Source organism: Lissotriton helveticus, chromosome 3_1 (genome assembly GCF_964261635.1).
Source record: "Lissotriton helveticus chromosome 3_1, aLisHel1.1, whole genome shotgun sequence".
NCBI classification, from domain to species: Eukaryota; Metazoa; Chordata; class Amphibia; order Caudata; family Salamandridae; genus Lissotriton; species Lissotriton helveticus.
This window is the reverse complement of record NC_136061.1, coordinates 1,854,628,623-1,854,654,042: the sequence shown is the minus strand read 5'-3', so window position 1 is coordinate 1,854,654,042 and position 25,420 is coordinate 1,854,628,623. Positions and strand designations below refer to the sequence as shown.

The window sequence follows — 25,420 nt, the reverse complement described above, 5'->3', positions numbered from 1 at the left end:
GGGGACTGATGGACCAAGAATGATTATGGTGCCTGTGTCCGGAACACTATTCAACATGATCGGCCGGAACTCACTGACTTTTTTTGATCGTTCCGTTCGTATCTTTGGAGGTAGCGGGGATGGCGGGACCCTTTCCTCCTCTGGGGTTTTCTTTGTGTAGATTAGTTCTTTGTTTGTAATTGCTAGGGCGACAGGCACACTGCAAATTGGGGTGGCTTTTGAGTCGGTGCAGGGGTGCAGGGTGGGGGGGAATTGTGTTGGGAACCTTGGGGGGAGGGAGGGACGTGTTCTGGGAGTGTTTGTTTTTTCTTCTTCAAGGCAAGGTACTTTCATTATCTTTTACATTGGTGTGATGCTCGTTTTGCGATGGGAGTTAATTGTGGATCTGGATGGGGGTAGAGGGTTGAGGGTATTATGCTGGAATGTGAATGGGTTGGGTGATCGCATAAAGAGAGGGGTGGTTATGCAGCTGTGACGGCGCCTTTCGCCTGATGTCGTTCTGATACAAGAGACACACTTGATAGGAAACACTTGTCACGCTCTTAATAGACGGGGTTATCGTCTTGCTGCCCATTCTGGATTTACATCTAGTTCTAGAGGAGTGGGTATTCTGCTTAGGGTTTCCCTCCCCCTCGAGGTTGATGATGTGATCCTCGATGCCAGGGGTCGATATGTTGCACTTATCGGGCGGTGGGAGGGAAAACCGATCTCGTTGGTGTCAGTTTATGTCCCCCCGGGCTTGCAATCCACGACATTTACGGACCTGGGGTGGATGTTTCTGGGTCTCCCGGAGGGTGTTTTGATACTGGGTGGTGATTTTAACTCCATCATTTCTGGCAGGATAGACCGCTCTCCCCCCCCGAGATCTTCCTACTGCGCAATCCTGGTTGGGCGACTTCCTGGACACATTGGGCCTCATAGACTGTTGGAGACTAATGCATCCAGAGCAAACACAGTTTACTTTCCACTCGGGAGCTCATGGCAGTCTTTCTAGATTAGATTATATCCTGATAGCGGCGGCACTGTCCCCCACGATTGGAGAGATTAGACACCTGGCCCGGGGTATATCGGACCATTCCCCTATTTGGTTTCATTTTAATCTTAGCATCGGGACTGAAGGCAGGGTGGCCCCGATTAAACCCTGGTATCTCCTCAACCCTAAGACACGCGCTGAATTGATTAAATCATTTGATCTGTATTTTACTGAGAATGCTGGTTCTGTATCCTCACCTGTCTCGTTGTGGGAAGCTTTTAAGACTGTGATCAGGGGACAGGCATTGTCTTTGGTGGGGTGTGCCAAGAAATGTAAGAATGAGGCAATTGTTCAGCTCGAGACTGAAATCACGGACCTGGAGACGGCATTGGAGCAGGGGGTGTCTCGAGAAGCATTACATGTCCTCCGCCTTAAACAATTAGAATATAAAACTTTGGTTACTGATGCGGCAAAGACGATGAGTAGGGAACAGCAGGGACGGCTCTATGATGTGGGTGATAAAGCAGGAAAATTGATTGCCTGGCTGGACAGAAGGGAGAGAGCGAATCGAGTGGTTCCGGTGATTAAGACATGCGGTGGTGTGAGTGTAACTGATCCTGTTGGAATTGTTGAATGCTTTGCTGATTATTTTCGAGAGGTCTATACCTCGGTGTACGACAGGCCTGAAGAGGATTCACACTTGTTGCTTCGGGACATAGCGCTCCCATGTTTGTCGGAATCGGAGCGTGATTGCTTGGATGCCACGCCCTCGGTGGATGAGGTGGCTATCGCGCTGCCCTCCCTTCGCTCCGGCAAGGCTCTGGGTCCCAATGGCCTTCCTGTGGAACTGTATAAGTTACGCCCTGATACTTTAGCTCCCTATCTCCGTGATATGTTTTTGGCTGCGCGAGATAATGGCTCCCTCCCCAGAGATCAGCGTCTTGCGACCATTGTGGTGATCCATAAGGAGGGTAAACCACGAGATCGCTGCTCGTCTCATAGACCCATCTCGCTCTTAAATGCGGAGCCCAAGATCCTCGCCAAATTGCTTGCTAATCGTCTGATTACAGTTATTAGCGACCTGATTCATCCGGATCTATCGGGTTTCATCCCGCACCGTAACACGGCATTAAATTTGCGACGTCTGCATGGTGTTCTCGCGAGGGCCCCGACGCTGCGTGAACCGGCCATCTTGGCGTCCTTGGACGCCACGATGGCCTTTGATACTATCGAGTGGTCTTATCTCTGGGCGGTACTCGTCAAGGGTTTTATTGGTTGGGTCAAACTCCTGTATGAAACACCACTAGGCCAGGTGGTGGTTAATGGCCGCGTCTCCGTGCCTTTTACTCTTGGGAGGGACACACGACAGGGTTGTCCGTTGTCCCCACTCCTTTTTGCTTTGGCGTTGGAGCCTCTTGCCGCTTGGCTACGGTGGGAACCTTCGATGAAGGGTATACGCTGGTCGCCGGAATTTGAAGATCGCATTTCCTTATACACGGATGATATTTTATTGTACCTTACATCTCCCCAAAAATCGCTCAATGTGTTGTTTGACGTACTTACCTCCTTCGGGAAGAACTCGGGCCTCATCATTAATTGGTCGAAATCCTACATTTATGTACTTGCGGGTGATGTCCCTCATTTGCCACGGGGCTGTCCCATCCAGTTTTCGCAGTCTGGCTTTAAGTACTTGGGTGTGTTTATCTCGATGGATCCGGCGGTTCGTTATGAACGTAATTTGCTCCCCCCACTCCAACGGTTACGCTCCGATGTAGCGTGTTGGCATAAATTACCGTTGTCTCCCCTAGGGCGTGCGGCCCTTTTTAAGATGATGTCCTTGCCGCGGTTCCTATATGCCCTCCAGAATAGTTTCGATGTCCTCCCGTCGAAATATTTTCGGGAAGTAGAATCGTTGCAGAGGCAACTAATATGGGACGGACGTTCGCGCATAGCTCTTCCGAAATTGACTCTCCCCTGGTATGATGGCGGTATAGCGCTCCCGGATATTCGTAGGTATTATTGGGCTTCCCACCTTGCTGCTATCAACCACGGGATGTATGGCCCGGCGTTGAATCCAGCATTTGAAATGGACAAGTGGCTGCTCCCGGGTGGTGATTACTACAGGGCACTTTACTCGGGATCCTCTCGTTCACGACTCACGGGACCTATCGCTATAGCCGTGCGGGTATGGCATAGCGAAACGGCAGCTATGGGCTGGAGTGATAAATTAACGGGGGCGACACCGCTCTATGCCTCTGCGAAGCTCGGTGGCCTATGGAGGACGAAGGGATTTGATAAGTGGGACATGATCGGTATTAGTAAAGTGCGTGATCTCTGGGTTAAAGGAAAGATTAAGGCCTTCTCGGAACTGCAAATAGAGTATAAGCTGAGTGACAGGGAAAGATTTCGTTACATCCAGGTACGTCATGCTCTGAACTCTGTGTTGCCAGTGGGTAGTGCTATTCCGGATTCCTCCCCCTCGAAGATCGTATACTAGATGGCTATGTGGCGGATAGTACTATCTCACTGTTCTATAAGAAAATGATTAATGACCGATCGAGTCTGCTCGATCGCCTCCGTGAGGCCTGGATTGCTGATGGTATTGAACTGGATGACGAGGACTGGCAGTCCGCGATCTCCTCTCCCAAGGAGGTGGCGATTCCGGCCCACCTCCGTCTGGTCCAACTCAAGATCCTCCACAGAATCTATGTCACTGGTCCCCGTCTGATTCATATGGGTTTCTCTACGGATGGCATGTGTCGGCGTGGGTGTGGTCTCCTTGGCACCTATCTCCATATCATATGGGAATGCCCTGAGATGGTGCGATTCTGGAAACGTATACATGAGATTATGGATGATGCCACGGGTGTTGTGATGATGCCAGAAGCCCGACAATGAAATGTGGGGAACCTCTATTATGACCTATCTATCTTAATATAATAGCATTTAAGTCTATTCAAAATTACATAAGGGATGCAACAGGGTACATGAAATCATTCACTTAGACATAGTATTTGTTATTTTCCATTTATTCTTCTTTGAAAAAGATTTTTTCATTTTTTAATAAATATATAGTCAAAATTGTGATGCAAAAACATAATAGCGTTTATACAACTATATAAGATACAGATCTAAGACATTGTTCAACAGGAACCCCTGAACAATCTGTAAACAAAAAATCTCACTCATACCTTCATTCATACAGACTCAAACTTTCATATCTAGTGTGCTGACAAAACTAATACAACATACACAGTGAAACAAACATGTCCTGTATTAGACTCCTCAAGGTATAGTACAACTCGTAATTCACATCTTCCTTTTTTTTAAATTATTTGCAAGGGTTGGTAGTCTTTTGTAATCCTTTCATTTTTTACTTCAGGGTTTGTTTCTATTTTGTGTGAGGGTCTACGGTGCGTACGGCCAACGTACGTTTCGGTGGTATCATTTCTTTAATTCACCTTCTTCAGGGCCAACATGAAACTAAACAAAGGACATATACATGCATTCTATTAAAACCCGGGGGTTCTCATAATCTTTAGCATTCCTGTTCCATTCATGGGAATGTACAAGGATAGGTCTATTATGTTCTGAATCTCTGTGCAGATGTTGATTCCAAGTTATTTTGGTCCACGGTGTGTGTCTGTATTGCTATTCACATGAATTGGTATATCGGGCAGGCACCAAGAGTGGCTGGTGCTGCTCTGATGTCCTTTAAACGCGAAGTTTGTCGTCTCCGGGGGGGCGCCTTCGGCCAGTATCTCTGCCACAGATCACCGGAAGCCCGACAATGTCTATTGAATGTATGGGGTCCGAATGACTATGACGTGTCGCAGCTTCGGTGGGTGACTCTGGCCAATATGGTTGCGAAGAGGGATATTGCTCAGTTGTGGGGATCCCCAAGGCCGCCTACAGTGACTGCTTGGAAAGAGAGTCTGGACTGGTGCATGTTTCGAGAGAAAACAGTGTATATCGCAAGAGGCAGGCCCAAAAAATGGGGGAAGATTTGGAACCCTTGGAACTCATACCGTGGAGATATTTGTACGCCCCCGCTCACCGCTATCCCGAGTCCTTCCCAGTCGCCCTGACCTACATCCCTTCCAGCTGTGGTATATTGTGCTGTTCATATGCAATTCTGCCTCTGCCCCCCTCCCCTCATCTGTATTCAAAGACTTTTTTCTCCTGCTATCATGTATCTCCCGTCCTCCTTGAGCACGGACCTAATGGCTGTATTATTACTGTACTGCCTTGCTTGTTTGTTTGTTGTTTTGTTTCTCTGTGTTTCAAATAATAAAAAGTTACAAAAAAAAAAAGAACATCACCTAATGTACTGATTTGTTTTGTTTGTATTAAAATATATGTTTCCACCACACTTCTGAATTACAAAAAAGTGCTTCATTTATGTTTTCCTAATTCCGATATATTCTGAAATAATTGCACAGTTCATTTATAGACATTTTAATTTTGTTGTGTGCTACAAAAAGACATTTTCTTTCCCAGTACCCAGCAAGATTGACGCATAAAGCCTCTCATTTTGAAATCAAAGAAAGAAAACAAAACACCAAGCTCCCTCAGAAGACAGTCTGACATTTGACCTCTTTCTTTCAATGCACAGCAAATGTAACAAGATTAGAATAAAATGTAAATGCCTGTTTGCAGAAAGCAAGGATTTATGGAAGAATACGTGGATCACGGGTGAATAAGCTTTGCTCCATGGGAGGGTCGAAGACATGCTGAAAACCCTTAAACAAATAAAGTCAGCAAATAGAAAGCCAGAAAATGTGAGTTACACACAACAAAGCCAATGATAAGCAATGGGCAGAACCGGGGCATCTTTCTGAATGCCCACAAGAAGTCTTTTCGCAACCAGACAGTTGCACTGTCTGGTAGGATTGGACCTAAAAAGGACGTGTGGCAGAGTTCCTTGTATGTCCAGTAGTTTTCAGGTAACAATTAAAATGTCAAGATAACTAATGATTAATGTTCCTGCTGGAGAGAGTTTGGAATTTTGTCTAGTGGCCCTTTTGACTCATCATGAACCTGCGCAGAGAGGTAATTTGACTGCTGCAACAAACGTGCATAGAATGTATACAACACAAATTACTGAACTGTATTTTATGTGGATTGCACAGCTTTTGTTACAGAAATCCATTTCTTACTTGCAGTTAATAAGTTGCAACCCTAATATAGCACAGTGAGCTATGAACTGCCATCAAAGTTCTGCCTGCAAACTCCATGTATAGGTTAGAATGTTATGTTCTTTTCCCAGTCTTTCATTATCCTAATGTTGCTATAAACAAAGGGTTAATTCAGGTAGAAATGCCTTCTTATTAGTACAGCTAACCACTGTGTTACGTTTTATATCCTGATCTTGTGCTTCTCCAGACAAAACACTCCTAAATTATAGAAGTGTGGCTCAATGGTTAGAGCGGCAGACCCTGATGCAGAGGTCTGGCCCGGGACCAGGGTTCAATTCCCGCCTCGGCGCGTCTTGGGCTCAATTTCCTCGGACCTGATAATTCTCGCCTCAGGTGCCTATTCCAATCATGGAGTCCCACTCTGCAACTCTGGGCAATAGCTTGCTTAATCTCCATGACGGCCCCCACAACGCTAAGGATGCCTGGTCTCCACCTTGGGGGTGCCCAGGAGTGGACACCTCACAGGGAAAGCCAGGATGGGTTCCACAGCGGTATTCGTACAAGCGCCTTGAGACCCTTGCGGGTGAGTAGTGCGCTATACAAGTATCAATTTACATTTTACTGCCTACTACTATTGGTGACGTTACCCCTACATCCTATAATCCTCATCGATTTATGTAACATTTCCTATAGACAGATTTACCCACTTATGATTCATTGCCTCTGCATAATGTGTGTGTGATGTAAAGTGCTCTGACACCCTATACTGGTATTAGTAGCACTATAAAACAAATGAAATGCATGTTAGAGGTGGTCTATGGAGAGATGAGGGTTACCTGTGGAGCATGGTAGTGAGGGAATTGTGAGAAGAGGTTTTTGGGGGAAAGGCGTCAACAAAGCTTGTTGCACTGGATGCTATGAGGGCCAAAGCCGGCCCTGCCTGCACAGCAGGATTTTGAGCCATCTGGTGATGTGCCATAAAGAATTTAGAGAAACCAAAGTAGAAAGAATTGTTCTGGGCCAGAGGAGGATAAATTACACCTTTTTGACCCTGAAGAAGGAGCAAATGAGTTCTGAGCATAAATAACAAGACTAGTTCTGTTAGGCAGTTAATGAAATATGGTACGGGGCTCTTAAAGAGACCAAGGCAAAGAAAGGTAGTTTTGTAGAAAGTTTTAACCTTGCCTTTTTATTGGATAATGGTATTGAGGTAAAAGATGAATTGAGCAAACTGTATTTCTTTTTCTGAATTCTGAATGTCTACAGTGGTTGAGCTTAGAGCTGCAGAATAACTTACTGCCAATGGTTCCTTGTTTCTATATATCTTTTGTGTTTTTACTGTATGTGTCTAGCAGTACGGTGAAGATATCCTGGTTGTATATGTGGAGTGAGGTATTAGAATTTGGAGTGATTCCGGGGGGGGGGTTTATGGCACGGCATTAGAGTCTTTGTTTGAGTAGTTTGATGGATGGTTTTTTGAAGGATGTGAACTGGTAGTTCTGTGTGGTGCATTTTGTTATGTGGAATTTTGAATACAATGGTTCAGTGGTCTGACCAGGTAAGGAGGATACGTCAATAACAGTGATGGAAATGTGGGATGTGATCAAGAATGCTGTCCTTGATGTGAAAGGGGACAGGGCAGTGTTGGGCGAATTCTGTTGAGGTCAGGTGTTCAGTGAACAATATATTTCATGTTTTGTGTTGTTGGAAGAGGGAGGAGAGCATACATGATGCATAATGGAGAAATGTCTATGAAGGGTCTAGTAGAATTACCCTACGCCTATTTTAAAGTTTTTTTTATTTGGGAAGTAGTTTCTCAAGTCTGGGGAAAAGTTTGTGGGTGAACCATGTTTTTGTGATGAGGAGGGCCTGCAAGTTGGAGGAGGTGAGGCTACCTGCCTATCGAGCATGGTGTGTCTGACAACTAGCATGACATTGAGGCCTCAGGTGAGGATGCTGATGAGGAGCACAGGAATTGCTGGTGTATTTGGTAAATTGTAACGTGGCATGCTTTGGGATCCTTAGTTGTACTTATGATGGTAATGTATAGTGAGGTAGAGGGATTCAAGCAGCAGCACTCTTTCTCAGTATGGGTGCTGAGGGAGTGGGCTTCGGGCTGGTGCTTTTGCACTTGTCAGAATGAGGGTTCCAGGACTTCTGCACCACGACCCTAGCCCTAAATAGTCCAAATAAAAGATAACATTATACCTTTTTGTATCATACCAATAGCCCGTGTTAGACGGTATGCAACCTTTACAACGCAACTTTTACAACGGACTACTTTTACAACGCAACTTTTACAACGCAGGATCTATTACAACGAACTACCATTACAACGCATTTTTTTACAACGCAATACCTTTACAACACATACCATTACAACGTAAGTATTGGTAAGTATATAATTATAGTAAAAATGTTTTATTTTGGGGTTTTTGGGTAAAGGGGTATTTTTAGGGTTCAGGGCCAGGTTTGGGTTTTTGGGTAAAGGGGTATTTTTAGGGTTCAGGGCCAGGTTTGGGTTTTTGGGTAAAGGGGTATTTTTAGGGTTCAGGGCTAGGTTTGGGTTTTTGGGGAAAGGGGTATTTTTAGGGTTCAGGGCTAGGTTTGGGTTTTTGGGTAAAAGGGTATTTTTAGGGTTCAGGGCTAGGTTTGGGTTTTTGGGTAAAGGGGTATTTTTAGGGTTCAAGGCTAGGTTTGGGTTTTTGGGTAAAGGGGTATTTTTAGGGTTCAGGGCTAGGTTTGGGTTTTTGGGTAAAGGGGTATTTTTAGGGTTCAGGGCTAGGTTTGGGTTTTTGGGTAAAGGGCTATTTTTAGGGTTCAGGGCTAGGTTTGGGTTTTTGGGTAAAGGGCTATTTTTAGGGTTCAGGGCTAGGTTTGGGTTTTTGGGTAAAGGGGTATTTTTAGGGTTCAGGGCTAGGTTTGGGTTTTTGGATAAAGGGGTATTTTTAGGGTTCAGGGCTAGGTTTGGGTTTTTGGGTAAAGGGATATTTTTAGGGTTCAGGGCTAGGTTTGGGTTTTTGGGTAAAGGGGTATTTTTAGGGTTCAGGGCTAGGTTTGGGTTTTTGGGTAAAGGGGTATTTTTAGGGTTCAGGGCTAGGTTTGGGTTTTTGGGTAAAGGGGTATTTTTAGGGTTCAGGGCTAGGTTTGGGTTTTTGGGTAAAGGGGTATTTTTAAGGTTCAGGGCCAGGTTTGTATTTTTGGGTAAAGGGGTATTTTTAGGGTTCAGGGCCAGGTTTGGGTTTTTGGGTAAAGGGGTATTTTTAGGGTTCAGGGCTAGGTTTGGGTTTTGGGGTACAGGGGTATTTTTAGGGTTGAGGGCTAGGTTTTGGGTTTGGGGTACAGTGTAAAAATAAATTAAAAATAATATTAAATTAAAATAAATTAAATTAATTTTAATTAATTACATTAAAAAAAATATTATATACTTACCATTTTGGGGTACAGGGGTACAGGGTAAAAATAAATAAAAAAAAATATTAAATTAAAATAAATTAAATAAATTTTAATTAATTATATTTAAAAAAATATTATATACTTACCAATACTTACGTTGTAATGGTATGCGTTGTAAAGGTATTGCGTTGTAAAAAAAATGCGTTGTAATGGTAGTTCGTTGTAATGGTTCCTGCGTTGTAAAAATTGCGTGGTAAAGGTAGGCGTTGTAAATGTATGCGCGGTAACGTCATACATCCGTGTTAGACTGCCTGTGACTACAAAGTGAGCGGGTTCCATGTTATGAAAAATGTACACAACACTTTTGCAGCACCAAAATTGTTTGACATATATTTGCAGGATGCAATCGTGTAAACTTTTTCTTTTTTTTGTAATGCACAAATGTCTGTTTAAAATATGTTTTATTGACACTTTATTTACTTTACATTTATTTCTGATGCATCTGGGTTAAGTGCCAGAGGTTACTAAGTTCCATGAGTAAATATATTCTTTTACACTATTTTAAACTAAGCTTATGCATAAATTGCAAATAATACATTTGCTTTTTATGTTCAGCACTCCCTGTACATAATTTATTTCTGTTTATATATGCTTCATTTTTTTGTGGCTGTGGTGTATGTGGGTGTGTCAGGGAGAAGTGGGTAATAATAAGTTAGGGTGCGCCAACAGAAGGAATCGAGGGAAGCCAACACACAGGACCACAGTGATGGTAGGAGGGTGCAATCATATGCTTCACTCGAAGGGAAGGATATCACACATCCAATCAGAACACTGTGAGACCAAAATGTTCCATACCGGGACAAAAACAAGAATAGAAGGAAGGCCATCCATAAAACCGACAGCAAATACTAGAGGTAGACCACAAACCCATCAAATTATGAGCAAGGAGTGGCCAAAACTCAATCTATGTATAGGATAAGTATTGAAAATAATAGGTCTGCCAACAGACAGTTACAACTGTACTTGGTCGAGACCAAAAAAACTGCTTAAATGGTATGGCATGCTGAAGAGTGGAGACAACAATCTGAGACTTCTCTACTGGTCCCAAGCCTTCACTGTACATCTTCACCCACAGCTATAAGTAGCTGGACTGGCCTTGCTTATCGTCCCTCATCTGCTCATCCCCAAGGTACTTGGCTTCATGGCCTGTTTCAGCACAATGATCGCTTTTACCCAGAAACTTCTTTCAGGCTAAAAGTGGATTATTTGCCTGCAGGCCCGACGACTTTTATTGTGCATGAATTCTGCCGGCGCTCTTGAACGAAGTATAAGGCTCGTGGTACGAATGGCAACGTATATTGTTTTCAATGTACTGTGAATCTGCATTAAATAGATCAATACAATAGCATGAAACGGTCCATGAAAAATAATGAAGTATACCCAAATATCTCAGAAATGTTTATAAAGAACTCTAAAATAGACAGAAAGAGAGAAAATACACGTTTCATCTTAAAAGAAAATTAAAAAAATAAGGAAATAATGATGCGCTTGGATTTAATTTTCCAAATATAAGTGGTCTGGGTGGTTAAATTACAAGAAGTTCACATGATGATGAAAAAAGCAAGACGTAAGCCAATTTGATATCACTGCCTTCAATGAGGGTTCAGTGTCGTGTCCCAGGCATATAGTGTTTGAATATTCTCACCCACACTTTCGGAAATCTCATTGCCATGCTTCTTGATTCTAAAAACCGGAGTCAATTTCAGCTGTGGTACTCTGTGGCCTAGCGTTTAGGGGGTGAGCAGTTAAGTATCCCTAATGAACTGAGGCCAGATGCACAAAATTTTGGGGTGGCGATGGTGGACTGCAGGGGTCAGCAGACCACCATGTTGGTGATTGCTTTTAAATAAAGCATTACTTTTCAAATGCAGCATGTTTTCCTTAAAGGAAAAAGGGGTGTGTTTCAACAACACAAAATGAAACGTTTAACTTTCATTTTTTAAGAGTAGGCAGTGATTTATGGGAAACAGTGGTTACAACGCTGTTAAAACAATGCGATGCTATTAAAACGCAGTTGTTACAACGATTTCGTTGCTACTACGCAATACCTTTTTATCGCAAGTCATTACAATGACTTGCTGTAGGGGGCGTTAAGGTATTGGGGATGAAATCCAACACCTTCCCTGCTGTTGCGCAAACTGGAGTACGAAAAGTAAATAATACTATTCCTAAGTCCAGCGCACCCCCTGCAGCAAGTCAATGTAATTGCTTGCGATGTAAGGGTATTTTGGACTAAACGCGGTTGTTGTAATGACCGCGTTGCAAAAGTACGCAATGTCATAGCATGCATTGCAGCATGCTATATTCTGATTTATGGGACCACTGCCTGCTCTTAAAAAACATGTTTTCCTATAAGGACCCCTTCCCTTCCCAGTTGCGAATGGGTTGCCAACTCCTTTGAAGAGTTGGTAAAATATTAATGTTTTGTGAGCAGAATTTGGTCACAAAACATTAGTAGATAGCACTACTACTATTCGGTATTTGAAAGGGACACCGTAAACACGCCCCTTCCAAATACCGAATTGGTGTAGGATCATAAACCCAAATTGTGATTCGTAACTTGCTACTAAGTTTCAATTCGTGGTTTGTACATAAAAAAAAAGAAATTCAGGTCACAAATGGCCCGATTCTGCAAAACTGTTGTTACAGAGACATGGTTTATGTGTTTGTTGGTAAAAAATAGCAATGAAGTTGATAACACCTACAGGGCCTTTTGCAAGGTGCTCTATGTTGCCACAGACTTAAATTCATAGAGAGGGGGTCTGTCCTTAGCATTAAATTCTAGGGGCATGAACAGTAGAGTGAAAGTCATGGAATTAAATTAATAATAAGATGATGTTGGTGAATTCTCAAGAGTTGTTAGGTGTGAGCCCACCAGGACGTCTGTGGAAATGAAATTTGATTTATACTCATACTGCAGGTACAGTACTCCATCATTTTGTACCTAAAATGTTCAGATGAGAGTAGTCTAAGAGCCTAACCAGTTCTTGACCAGGGGTCACACATATCCCTGGCATTAGGAGTATCCCTGCACCTGCCCTTTGGTCCCAAGCTAATGTGCAGGATGCGTGTTCCATATATTAGCGTGCAGATGGCTTTTATTTATTTATTTATTTAAAGCCATTTGTAAAGCGCCTGGTTACTCAAGAACAGAGTGTCCCCGTGCTGAAGACTGCACAGACGCTAGAGAAGGGAGAGCTGGATAGCCATCTGAGGGGAAACGGTTAAGTGCGTGGAAATAATAGAGTTTTCAGTTTTCCCCGAAACCTAGTTTCAGAGGGCTCCATACGGATCTCGAGTGGGAGTTCATTCCAGCACTTAGAAGCCAGATATCCAAACGAGCAGCCACCCATCCTGGCTCTGGTGACTTTAGGGATTTTAAACAGCATAGCCCCAGAAGATCTAAGATTTCTGGAGGGGCGGTGTATTGTAAGAAGGCTTTTTAAATAATCAGGCCCTGTGCCATGAGCGATGCGATGGGCAAAGCATAATGCTTTAAATTTGATTCGCTCCTTGACGGGGAGCCAGTGAAGTTTGGACAGGGCAGATTTCCCTGAGGCTCTGCGAGGAAGCTTGAGCACAAGTCGTGCAGCGGCATTCTGGACACACTGGAGTTGGTGGAGTCCCTTTTTGCTCAATCCCAGTAACAAGGCGTTCCCATAGTCCAGATGGGGGGTTACTAGGGCATGGACAATGGTCTTCCTGGAGTCCATGGGGAGGAGGTCTAATACCTTTCCGAGAACCCTCAATACGCTGAAGCATCTGGCAGAGACTTTGCTGACCTGAGGTAGGTATGAGAGATTTGAGTCGAGTGTTATGCCCAAGTTGCGCACCGAGACCGCTGGACAAGGCAGGCTACCTAATTCCGCAGGCCACCACACATGGGACCATGCGGAAGAAGATTTTCCTACCACCAGAAGCTCGGTTTTATCGCCATTGAGGCGAAGGCAGTTCTTATTCATCCAGGCTGCCACAGAGGAGAGACAGTTGGAAAAATTAATGGCATCCTCTCTGTGGTCCGGTGTAAGCTTGAACATCAGCTGGGTGTCATCAGCGTAGCTGACAATACCCACCCCGTAAGTCTCCACTATGCGAGCCAGGGGTTCCATATAGATAATAAATAGAGTAGGGCTCAGACTAGAGCCCTGAGGAACACCATGGCTCGCCTTCCTAAGAGAAGACTTAAAGGGGGGGCAGTGCATCTGAAAATGCCTGTCAGCCAGGAAGGACTCCATCCATGCCAGGGCATGTCCCGTTACTCCCATGTCAGATAGCCGAGACAGCAGCGTTGAGTGCAGCACGGTGTCGAAGGCTGCACTCAGATCTAAAAGTACCAACGCTGCTGTCTCTCCATCATCCACTATCTGCCTCAGAGTTTCGGTGGAAAAAAGCAGGGCAGACTCCGTTGAGTGCTCTGCTCTGAACCCAGATTGAGTGGGGTGCAGGAGAGAGTGTTCTTTTAGATAGCTCATCAGCTGTCTATTAACTACTTTTTCCACAAGTTTAGCGCAGAAGGGGAGAAGGGAGATAGGGCGAAGATTTTGAAATTGGGTAATATGAATGTTAGCCTTTTTTTTAAGGGGGATTACTTGGGCAGTTTTCCAAGCATCCAAGACCTGGCATTCTTGAAAGGAGAGAGACACCATAAGGCTGATGTGGTCAATTAATGTGTTCTCCAAGATTCCTTTACATCGAGTCGGCGGGCACACATCGCTCGGAGAGCCAGTTTGGATGCTATTTGCAATGCTCAATAACTCTTGTTTAACAGGAGTGATAAAGCTCGTGAGACCGGGAGTCCCCGTGTTGCTGGTCTTGGCTATTCCAAGTTTACTTGAGCTGGCCTCATACTCCGTAAAGGTGGCTAGATTTTATCTATCTTATTCACAAAGAAGTCAGCCATGGAGTCGCAAAGTTGTTTCGAGTGAGTGTCTTTAGCTTCCAACCTCGTTGGGATCCTAAGTTCCTTGTAGATAGAAAAGAGCTCTTTTGTGGGATTGTCTGCTGAGTCGATTCTGCTTTTAAGATGGCTTGTTTCTGTATTGTCTTTGGGGCTTCGACTTCTTACACTCATGTTGTCAAGTTGACTCTTACCTAAGAAGCTCTCCAACATGGAGAGACTGACACATCAGGCTCACATGTAGAGGGACTACACAGATTGTGCCAGAATCTGCTTTCTTATATTGGCCTTTGTCATAATGGTGGGTTTAGGTAGCCTTCAAGAGGTCTGTGTCATGTGTCCAGGTATCTGTGCATCTATAGTTTTAGCAAGGTATTCAAAATCTTCTAACAAAATGGCAATCCATGGCTTATGGGCCATGAATTTTCCAATTCTCATGTTTGTTACTTTTCTTTGCCTTTTTCCAGGCAGATACCTTCCATCTCATTACTTTTTAAGTAAGTAACAGTTTTTGGCATATTGCTCCGGATAGCTTCCCTGAGCAGTAGGGGTTTTCCCTTTTAGTGTCCATCCTTTTCTTACATGATATTGCTGTTGCTTGCACCGTCTTGCTACTCAAACCGTGTTAGGTTTTTACGGTTCTGGCTTGACAGTGCAGCTTTTGCCAGACAATGATGTGAGTGACACTGGAGAAGGCCTTTGGCATCACCCAGTTGTTGAGAGGCATGAGTACATGTTTTGATTCAGTAGAAGTTGTGCGCTTCAACAAAGAAGTGCTTGCCCTACACCAGCTGTGATCATTTTATTTATTTAGCCAGCTGGCTTAGCTGGAACTTTCAGGGGCACAAGCATGTCATTGTAATGCTGTAAAAGTTTCTTCGATAACTAGATACTTTATGGTGTTTGCCTTTATCTGGCAGCAGCACAGGTGGGAAGGGAGAAGTAATTAATCTAGATGGTTTTTTAAGTCCGGCGTGACAGTGCAACTGTCAGCTGACTGTTTAACCCACACCAATATTATTCTACCACACTTTGTTTCCACACAAATGCATATTAATTCCCATACTATTTACTTGTAATGCTTCACATTACCATACAACATTCCTTTAAAGCCAGACCTAATGGCATTGTTTGCATTGGCATGCTAGTGCAGAACTAGTGATTTGTGGATATTTCACTGCGGTGCAAACACCAACACACTCTCTGCGAAGGTTTATGGCCCACAGTGATTGCTTTTTTATGAAGGTGGGGCCCCCCAACCCGTGTCCCCACTGCTGTCCTCTCCCTGCCCACAGGCATTTTGCCGCCACTCATAACATCACTGTTGTAATGTACATCAGTGAAATAAACACGGAACAAAGTCCAAATGCCAGAACTGGCAGTTTTGAAAGTGCTGTCTCCGTTCACTTACTTTGTTCTACTGGTTCGAATCTGTGCATTTGCATCCCATGCTACTATTCCACCCACAAGTTATAAGAAATGGAATATTTTGAAGGGGTCAGCCACAGATAGGAAGCGTCAGCAATGGCAATAGATCTCACCTATTAGAGCTGTTGCATTTGCCAATGTTTGTTTGTAAAAAGTTTTTTTTTTTTAAACAAAGACATGTATCTTACTGTATCTCAAAACTGTACATTGAATTCAAGCAAGTAATCGAATAAGAAGCAAGCAAATGTGAGTGACAGTAAAACCAAGCAATGTTAAGCAGTGGGTGGCTCGAAGTCCACCCACTGTAAGTTCACAATAGGTATTTTACAGGGAGACAGCTTTCGCAGACATAAAAAGGATTACGTTGAGTAAGGTTTTTTAAGACCTTTTAGACCGTATGAATTTTTTTGCCTCTTGTTTTTAGACCATTGTTTTCTGGGATAGTTGGTGTTTCTTTGGAAAGGCGTTATCTATCTGTTCGTTTTAAGAATGTAAAAGACAGTCCCGCTATGTCCAGCACATGACAACTACTTCTGCCATAAGTTCCCCGTTAAAAGTAGAGTAAGTTACAAAAAGGGATGTTTGCAATGTCAAAGTCTCAGGGATCAGCAGGTGGAAGGCCAGATATCCTACCTGTGAAGGATTTAGGGAGCTGTTGGTAAAGTTTGGTGAAACTCAGGAGATGCGCTGTTGGTACAACACAAAACAAGCAGTTGTGCACGTCTGTCTCCTAAAAAAAGAGAAAACTGTCAAAAGGATATGACTAGCACAGAAAACAACTGTCCCCGAGGCAACTGTGTATGCTTGAATAAAAGAAGCTATCTACTGGATAAGCGGCGCATATGCTTTCAGAGTCTTAGTGCCAATACATTAGGGTACCTCTCGTCCGTTTCTTTCATCATCAATACAACTGAAGTTGAGGCAGTTGATTACCCCATTTGAACAAAACGGTGCAAAGATATTTCTTCAAAACCCAGCAAGATTAAAAATAATCTATAAAGGCACCATTAAAATCTTTACCAGTGAAGTGCAAGCAGAATCCTATCCACGAAATCGTAGGGAACACTAACCAGAAAGCTGGCAAATAGCAAAAGCCAAGAAAGCCTGTTAAATGAATTAACAAACGACAACAATCTAAAACGCAGGACATAACTCTCACATGTCATTAATATAAGTAGATATTGAGTAGAACCTATATTTTAACGCAGAGGTTCTATTTATGTACCAAAGAGATGTAGGGGATACATCTCTTTGATTCCGGGCCACGGGGCACATCTGACACATACTGCCCTAACTGTCAACCACACCTGGGAACTCTGTACCCAGGGCGTCTCAATGGGGAGGTGGGAGGGGGGGCACAGAGAGGGTAGGGCACGGGGTGCGAGAAAGGGGGGATAGCAGGGGTGGAAGGGGGAGGGAGGGGAAAGGGCAGAAATGTTGCACAAGGATATGGTGTTTTGTTATTGGCATTACAAGTTTGGGTTGGGAAAGGAATACAAGATATACAGCAAAGTAAAGATAAAACAGACAATTATCAGCATAGGGTCGAAAGTTTTAAAGCTATATGGCATGTAGAATAGCCTCGATAAATGTATGTGGGCTCAATGAGCAAAAAAAGAGATTCAAGGTAGCAGCCCTACTCAGAACATTGCATGTTGATCTGGTTTGTCTGCAAGAGACCCACATAGAGGGTACCAACGCATACCTGTTGGGCCAATTAGGATTTGAAGTTATGGCAAAATCAAATCAAGGGACCAAAACTTGAGGAGTGGCGGTGCTGGGCAGGAGCAGTGATACAATTATAAAGAGGAAAAAAGAAGACCAATGGGGGAGGTGGGTGCTGATAGAGATATCCTTTAAGGAGGAGACGATCACTCTAGCTACAATTTATGGGTCCACAGAGGATGACCCAGACGTATTTCAGTACCTGGATGTGGAATTGGCACAATGGCCTGAGCCAATTGTATGTTGCGGCGATTTTAATCTGCATGACCCAATTAGTTCATTCTTGCAGCCAGGGTCACAATATCTAGGGAGGAAAAGGAAAATGTTTAGGTCACTGTCGGATATGGCGATTCATAATTCGCTGGAAGATCCTTGGGTAAAATGGCATCCGAACTTAGATGGTAGCACTTTCTTCTCCGCTCCTCACCAGGTGCTGGTCAGACTCGACTATTTCCTAATTTCAAATAGTCTAATCGTTGAATCAAAAATTGAAAAACAACCTCGAATTATATCTGATCATAGCCCATTGGTTTTGACGTTAAGACTAGGGCATTCCCATAAAAAAGAAGTGCAATGGACCTTTGAAAGGGCGCTGCTGCAAGATAATGAATATCGGGTATACATGACAAAATGGATTAAGAATTTCTGGGATATAAATAGAGGGACAGCACCCCCATGGGTAGTGTGGGACGCCTTTAAGGCTGGTGTTAGAGGGGAGACGTTAAGCTTGGTATTGTCCGCACAAAAAAAAGAGAAACGGAAGGCAGAAGAAATCCGACTAAACCTACTGAGGGCCAAAGAAGAATTAGCAGTAGCTATCCTACAACAGGTCCCGAGAGAACAAAACATCCTTAAACTAATAACGCTTAGAGCAGACGCCCTGGAAGGAGTTGCCCAAAAGACGGCCAAGAAATACCTGGCAAACAGGGAGAATGCATATGAGCTCAGTGAAAGGGTGGGACATATTCTAGCTGTGCGGACTAGGCAGAGAGTAGCAGCAGCAGATATTAAAGAAATTGCTGCTATTCAAGGAAATATGGTAACAGAGCTAGGACTGGTAAGGGATGTCTTTAAACAGTTCTATACAGCTCTCTACTCCTCAGACATAACAGCAAGCACGGAAGAGATAGAAAAATATCTGAGCGAGGTGCCTCCTTCGGTGCTCTCCGTAGCCGAAAAGGAGGACTTAGATGCTGGATTCCGGTTAGAGGAACTGGTCACTGCTCTTGGCAGTCTTCCCACGGGGAAAGCAGCAGGACCCGACCAGATCCCGATGGAATTTTTTTTAATATTCCAAACAGTGATCATAGGGGACATGTTCAATATTATGGTGATGGCACAAAAGGGTGAATCCGTCCCTGAGTTCTGGGGTGCAGCCAACATCATCGTAATACCAAAGAAGGGTAAACCCATAACCGAACCAGGCTCGTACCGCCCAATTACGTTGATGAACGCTGACGTCAAGATCTACTCAAAGATACTGTCTAAAAGATTAGCAGGGGTTGTTGAGGGGTTAGTTAGTCCCTCCCAGCATGGGTTTATCCCAGGAAAAGGAACAACGCAGCACGTCAGGCAGGTCATTACCATGTTTGATGCAGCAGGTACCCTAGGAGACCCTATGGCAGCGCTGTTTTTAGATGCAGAGAAGGCATTTGATAGGGTCTCCTGGGGATACCTATGGTCAGCCATGAGGGGGAGTGGAATTGGGGAGGGCTTTATCAAGGCTATACAGACCCTGTATATCAACCCAATGGCTAAGATTAGGGTCAATAGGGGATATTCGGCAGCAGTCAAGATCTGCAGAGGGACTAGGCAGGGCTGCCCGTCATCCCCCCTGCTGTTTGCATTATACTTGGATCCCTATCTGCTTAGGCTGGAACAGAATCCACAGATCCCGGCAATGAATATAAATGGCTGCGCAATAAAAACTCTTGCGTATGCTGATGACGTGGCCATTTTGACACCTAACCCCTCCGCTGCCATCAGGGAGATTGAAGCAGAGGCTCAATGTTTCGGTCAAATCTCTGGATATAAACTGAACAAATCGAAGACACAGATTGTTGAAAATAGATATTCGGCGTGTAATGACGCTAGGGTAGTTGATTCAGCCGTGTACTTGGGGGTGGCAATATCAGCAAATCTTGATATGGTGGTAGAGATAAATATGGCTCCACTGATGGCAAGAGTAAAAACGGATCTTATAAGGATGAACAACTTACACCTATCGCTGATGGGCTGTACCAACATTATTAAGATGCTGATTCCACCCAAATTTCTTTATTTTTTTTAGATCGATCCCTTAATTCTTTGAGAACAGCTGGTTTAATACACTAGAGGCAATATGTAACAGATTTATCTGGGCACATGGGAAGACGCGTAGGGCATATAGATATATCACGCTCCCAAGAGAAAGGGGGGTGGGGAGCCCCGGATTTCAGGTTATACTACATGGCAGCTGCTCTACAATATATGCAAGGGCTAATAGGAGGAACAGATTTGGATCATAGAGTTAATAACCTGTCTACGAAAGTATATGCTACTGTGTTAGGGACAGATGTGGGAAACTGCTTCTTAAATTGTATTGATTTTGGCTACTTTAAAAGAACCAGGTTCAAGACAGTTTCCGCTGCTGTTAAGATTTGGATTGCCTTCTTGAAAAGAAGTAAATTGGGGAAATACAACAGATATATTAGACTATATAAAAACAGGTTGTTTCCTCAAGCAATCTTCGCAGATGAAGTAATGTCAGAATGGCTAAACAACGGTATTGTCCAGATTGGGGACTTATTTGATGCAGAGGGGATGCTACAGTTCGCAGATCTAAGAACTAAGCATGGTATCGATAATAGAGGCTTTTTCAAATACCTCCAGGTCAGGAGTTTTTTGAATAATAAATCAGGGGGGTCAGTTGGAGTGAGTAGGAATGAGATACTGGAAAAAATTTGACTTTTGGGGGATCGCACCATTAGGTCCTTTTATGCCTGTTTGGTTAAAGGGAAAGCTGACGACTTGGGAAAAGTGGGTAATAAATGGGCGGAAAAACTTAGCGTGGATGTAGGGTGGTTTAAGGAATCACTGGACCTAGGCTGTACTATATTGTGTTCATCCTCCATACAGTCACAACATTATAAAACTTTGTACTCACTCTATCATACCCCCGCCAAGATAGCTAAATGGGGGGGACCACGGGTACCAAGTGCCCCCGATGCAACGCTAGTGAAGCTGATAGTATTCACATATTTGCTACCTGTCCTCAACTACATACGTTAATCAGGGACATCGAGGGTTTTCTGCACAGATCATTGGGGATCCAAATTAAACTTAGCCCAGTTCGGATAATTTTAGGTCTGGGTATGGAAGGAGCCGACACACAACAGGAATTTCTGTTCGTGGCAATGTCAGTATACAGATTGACCTTAGCAAGGGCTTGGCTTGATAAAAATCCACCGGCACTACAAACCTGGCTGGCTAATCTGTTAAATGCATACAATATGGAGAAGAATATTTATGCACGAAAAGGGGAAGGACATTAGGCATGAGAATATGGCAACCCATAAGTAGGTGGAAGGAAGGACTTGGGCCGCAGGTAGACCCAAGAAGGACTTAATGTTTAACGGTGGTAAAGTAAAAAATATATAAATAATGATGGTGGTAATGTGTAATGAAATGTTCGTATATCTTGTAATAGAGGTTATTTAGCTATGAGGCATGAAGTAATAATGCTGAACAATGTATAATGTATAAAGTGTGTGCAACATGGAAAATAATAAATATAATTTAAAAAAAAAATCAATACAACTGAAGTTCATGTTGTCACTCAGTGATGGAGAAGGGAGCTGAAATTCACATTCCTAGCAGCCCTGTTCGTGAGCACCCGGGATTAGTGTCCAGCCAACCCCATTGAGTTCTAAACACTGCCAACAATCCACTTGTGTTAAAGTGCAAAATCCTCGCACCTGAGAATTGGAGGATTTTTGTAACCGATATTAATTAGCACTTTTCAGCTGGGTTGGCAGCGTATGACCAAGACTTAGAGAGGAACAGTAGGAGGCGCTGGAAGAAGTATCGATTTAAGTGCTCTAATTTCAGTCAGTGCCATGGCTCACATGGGAGGGATGGGAGAGTGCTAGGTCTAGCCCATGCGGCTCCTCCAGACATTTCGGGCTGTCCCATCATACATCATCTCTAAATAGCGTTCGAAATAGTTACCCTTAAAGGTGCTGTCAGGTTATGTCCTTTGAAGGTGCTATTCATTTGTTTACCGCCTTAACCGCAGCGCCAATTCCGCAGCGATGCGGGGCATTCCATTAGGTGGGCGGGTGGTCGGCCAACGGACATGTGCAGCACTACCAAGGTATTGCTCGCGACGGCCGTTGGCCGACGGGCGCACTTAACGGGTTAATGTATGTATTGTGTATGTTTGTATAGCACCAACATCTCACATTTCACGTATGTCAAAGTACTGGAGAGATGGGAGAAGTGTGGCTCACTGGTTAGAGGAGGCAGACCTGGAAGCAGACGTCAGCCCGGGACCAGGGTTCAATTCCCGGCTCGGCGGGGTCTTGAGTCCTAAAAAAAAAAAAAAAAACATCCATGGACTTGACAATTCTCGCTCCGGTGCCTACTCGATTCACGGGTTCACACTCTGCGACTCTGGGCAATAGCTTGCTTAATCTCCACAACGGCCCCTCGCGGCGGGATGCCTGGCTTTCACCTTGCGGATACCCTGCCGGGGTTATCTCACAGGGGAATACCAGGACGGGTTCCCTAAGCAAGCGCTTAGAAACCGCTTGGTGATTTGCGCTATATAAATTCCTGTACATTTACATTTACATTTACAAAGGGGTAACACATGAAGAGAGGGCTAAAGTCAAGACGGGCAGAGCGCCAAGAGTTGGATCCACATTTCCAGTGCCCCCGAAAATTTGGTGCCTGAGTCAAGCGGGTGGACCTTTAGGAGTTGCACAGTCTTCCAGCACTCTTGGTGATTCCAGCTCCATGATAGATCAAGAATGCACTTGCCCTTGTAACTGAAGGCTTCTTTCAAAGTAGTGATCCATGGTATTGGGTCAGAGGTTCTGAATGTGCAGGTGCTAGTCGAATAAGAAATCTCCCAAACCTCTATTGTAATTTTCCGACAGAGGGTCAATACATGACCGCAGCTTCAGTGCAAGGTCTAGGTAAGTGTATTGTAAGAATCTGCAGATTCAAATGAGCCCACCTTGCCTTTTTCTTTTTGTTCCTAGTCAGAGAGAAGTGAGGGAGCTCTGGGCCCGACTTCGGAAGGATCGACCGGAGCTTCTTGCCAATTTTGAAGAATTTCTGTATCGAGTTTCCTCCTATATCAGGGAAGTGCATCACGAGAAAGACACCATGGAGCAGGCGCTGAAACGGTGAGGAGCTTTGGAGGGGGATGAAATATTTTAATGAAGTTTCAAATAAAAAGATTCATGTCCAGATGAAACAGCCAGGTTTCCATGTGTTATGCAATGGAACATTGACTATCAACTCCAATCACTGGGTGCATTCATGGCATGCCAGGTGATGTCATCTGATGTTTGTTTATGCTACTTTCAGTTGATGATTTACTTTACATCATCACAACAGTGCTTGTGACCCAGATTCCCAGTACATTCCTGCAGCACATCCACTGTGGACGAGTTCTCCCTGACTCCAATAGCTGTAACCCAGCAATCACCTAACTACTGCCACTGCCACACAGCACTCATCGAGCCACTCTCTTTGTGGTCAGACATTCAGTTCAACTGTGCAACTGTGACACATTATTTACTGCAGAACAGTCAATGTGTCCTACCAATAGCCCTTCTCAGTCTGTGCAACCCACTGATTTCCTGCCTACAGTCAATGAACCTCATAGTATATATTAGCATTGTAATACATGTGTTGTCGTTAGTGATAGTGATTAGAATAACTGCTCACATGAGGTAGCCATGTGTGAGCCAATATGACTGAAATCGGAGCATGCACACTGCCTTGAAATCCATGTCTGCGGATGTGCACGCCACAATAGTCATGGCAGTAAAGTTAAAGGATTAGATACAACTGGAAGAGAATGGTATAAATTCTTCATGATGGGTTCCACTTACTTTCTGTCTTTCCCATCATCTTCCACCTTCATTTCACGAGTGTAGAATGCTTTGAATTTTTTTAAATCTTGAATCCTATGAAAACCTGATGGCCATTCTTCGCTTTTCAGAAAAGAGACAGACCATGGGCGAGAAGTGCGCACCCTTTATGAGGAGATGGAGCAGCAGATTAAAATCGAGAAGGAGCGTTTACTGGGCAAGGTAAGGTAACTCCACCCAGGCTGATTCTGAGAAACACAGTGACCACTGGGGAGGCAGTATCAAGGGCAAGGTCGTGATTGTCCAGAATGGACATGTTGTGTTTTGTTCCTTTATCCATTCATTCCCACTTTGCTTTCCATCTTTTCCTTAACCTCCTATTCTTCCAATACTTCCTCCTTTCACTGCAGATACTTCCAGTATCTTACCCTCATTTCCCACGCTGTTCCACTACTTCCTGATCCTTGGTCCAAGCGATGTTGAATGACATACTGTCTGTCTCAATTCAAGCAATGTCAAATAATCAATTCATGGCCTTTCTTAGTTGGCAAGACCCTGCAAGAACCCTGTAAGCCCCCTCTGTGCAGCTATGCTTCCTGCCTCGTGGGCTTCCTGCCAGCTGCTCCCTTATTCCACGTCTCCTCATCAAATACATGTTATTATGCGCTAACCTATCCTCTGTCCCCAGTCTCAGGGATCATCACTTCACTGGCATTAATTTTTTTCTTAAGTGATCTCTGTCCCCTAAACCCCTTATTGCCCAACAGGTAAATGGTGCGTTTCAGATCACGCGGCAAATCATCATTGTGCAAAAGTTAAATGTAGGTCAGTGATACAAGGGCATGTGCTCCAGAGTATTGTCAAGTGCGCCAATACCACAGTTTTTGGTGATTCAGGACTTTTTAGGTCTGGGCTTTGAGACCGCTTTAGCTCTCTCACAAACTATGTTTTTCTTTAAGAATCACATATAACATACATACAAACATAGAGGAGTTTTTATTCACTGGCTTCATCCATTGATCTGCTAAATCTACCAACAACAGTATTCAGCAGAGGGCAGAGGTCAGCCCACTTTGCTATTGGCTCATTCTCTTTGAGTGACTGCACAAAGACTGTGCACATTGTTCACGTACTAGTAAAATAGTTCCTTTCCCTTCTGTTGCAAAGTTAGTTCAAACTGTCTTTTTTTTATATTAACTTTAAATACAGGCTATTTATTTTGACTGCACTTCTTTTTAAAGTTAATGTTATAAAGTATTTAAGTGACATTGTAACAGTACAGCTGACTACGACTCCTTTGCTTGCTTTGGTAGTGATTTATTCTTGCTTCTAATAGTAATTATAATAATAATAAAATGCATGGAACAACTGAAAGGCTCATTGTTTGAAAAACATCGGTATAAGTGAATGCTTTTGAAAAATGTTAATTGTTATTTTGTAGCGGCCATGTTTGGGTGACAGCATATTTTTTTTGTTCCTGTTTTTCTTTTTCTTGCACATGCTTACGATAAAAGGTAAAAAAAAAAATAGCACTGCGCCTGAGTGCCAAGGCTTATTTAGATTCTTGGTATTTTCTCCTGCTCCTCAACTCTTTTGCTGGCACCTGATGTGCAGGTTCACAATTGCCACCTTGGTGTCACCTTTTGCTCTCTAATGCCAGGAAGCCAGGCTGATCAAGAAGGTGTCACGCCCGGCACTGGCCTCACATATCCTGAAT

The 25,420-nt window shown here is 43.8% G+C and overlaps 1 protein-coding gene across 4 annotated transcripts in view; it reads left to right on the top strand.

Annotated features, from left to right (window-relative positions):
• The window catches only part of CRACR2B (calcium release activated channel regulator 2B), a 395,737-nt gene that overhangs the window by 311,128 nt on the left and 59,189 nt on the right, over window positions 1-25,420 (top strand). For all 4 annotated transcript variants that reach the window (XR_013608854.1, XM_078682798.1, XM_078682799.1 and 1 more), the window contains exons 5-6: window positions 22,864-23,010; window positions 23,835-23,925. Coding sequence is in view for 3 of the 4 variants with exons in the window: in XM_078682798.1 (XP_078538924.1) it covers window positions 22,864-23,010; window positions 23,835-23,925 (238 nt within the window). In the remaining variant the exon portion in view is untranslated. The remainder of the gene's footprint in view (window positions 1-22,863; window positions 23,011-23,834; window positions 23,926-25,420) is intronic.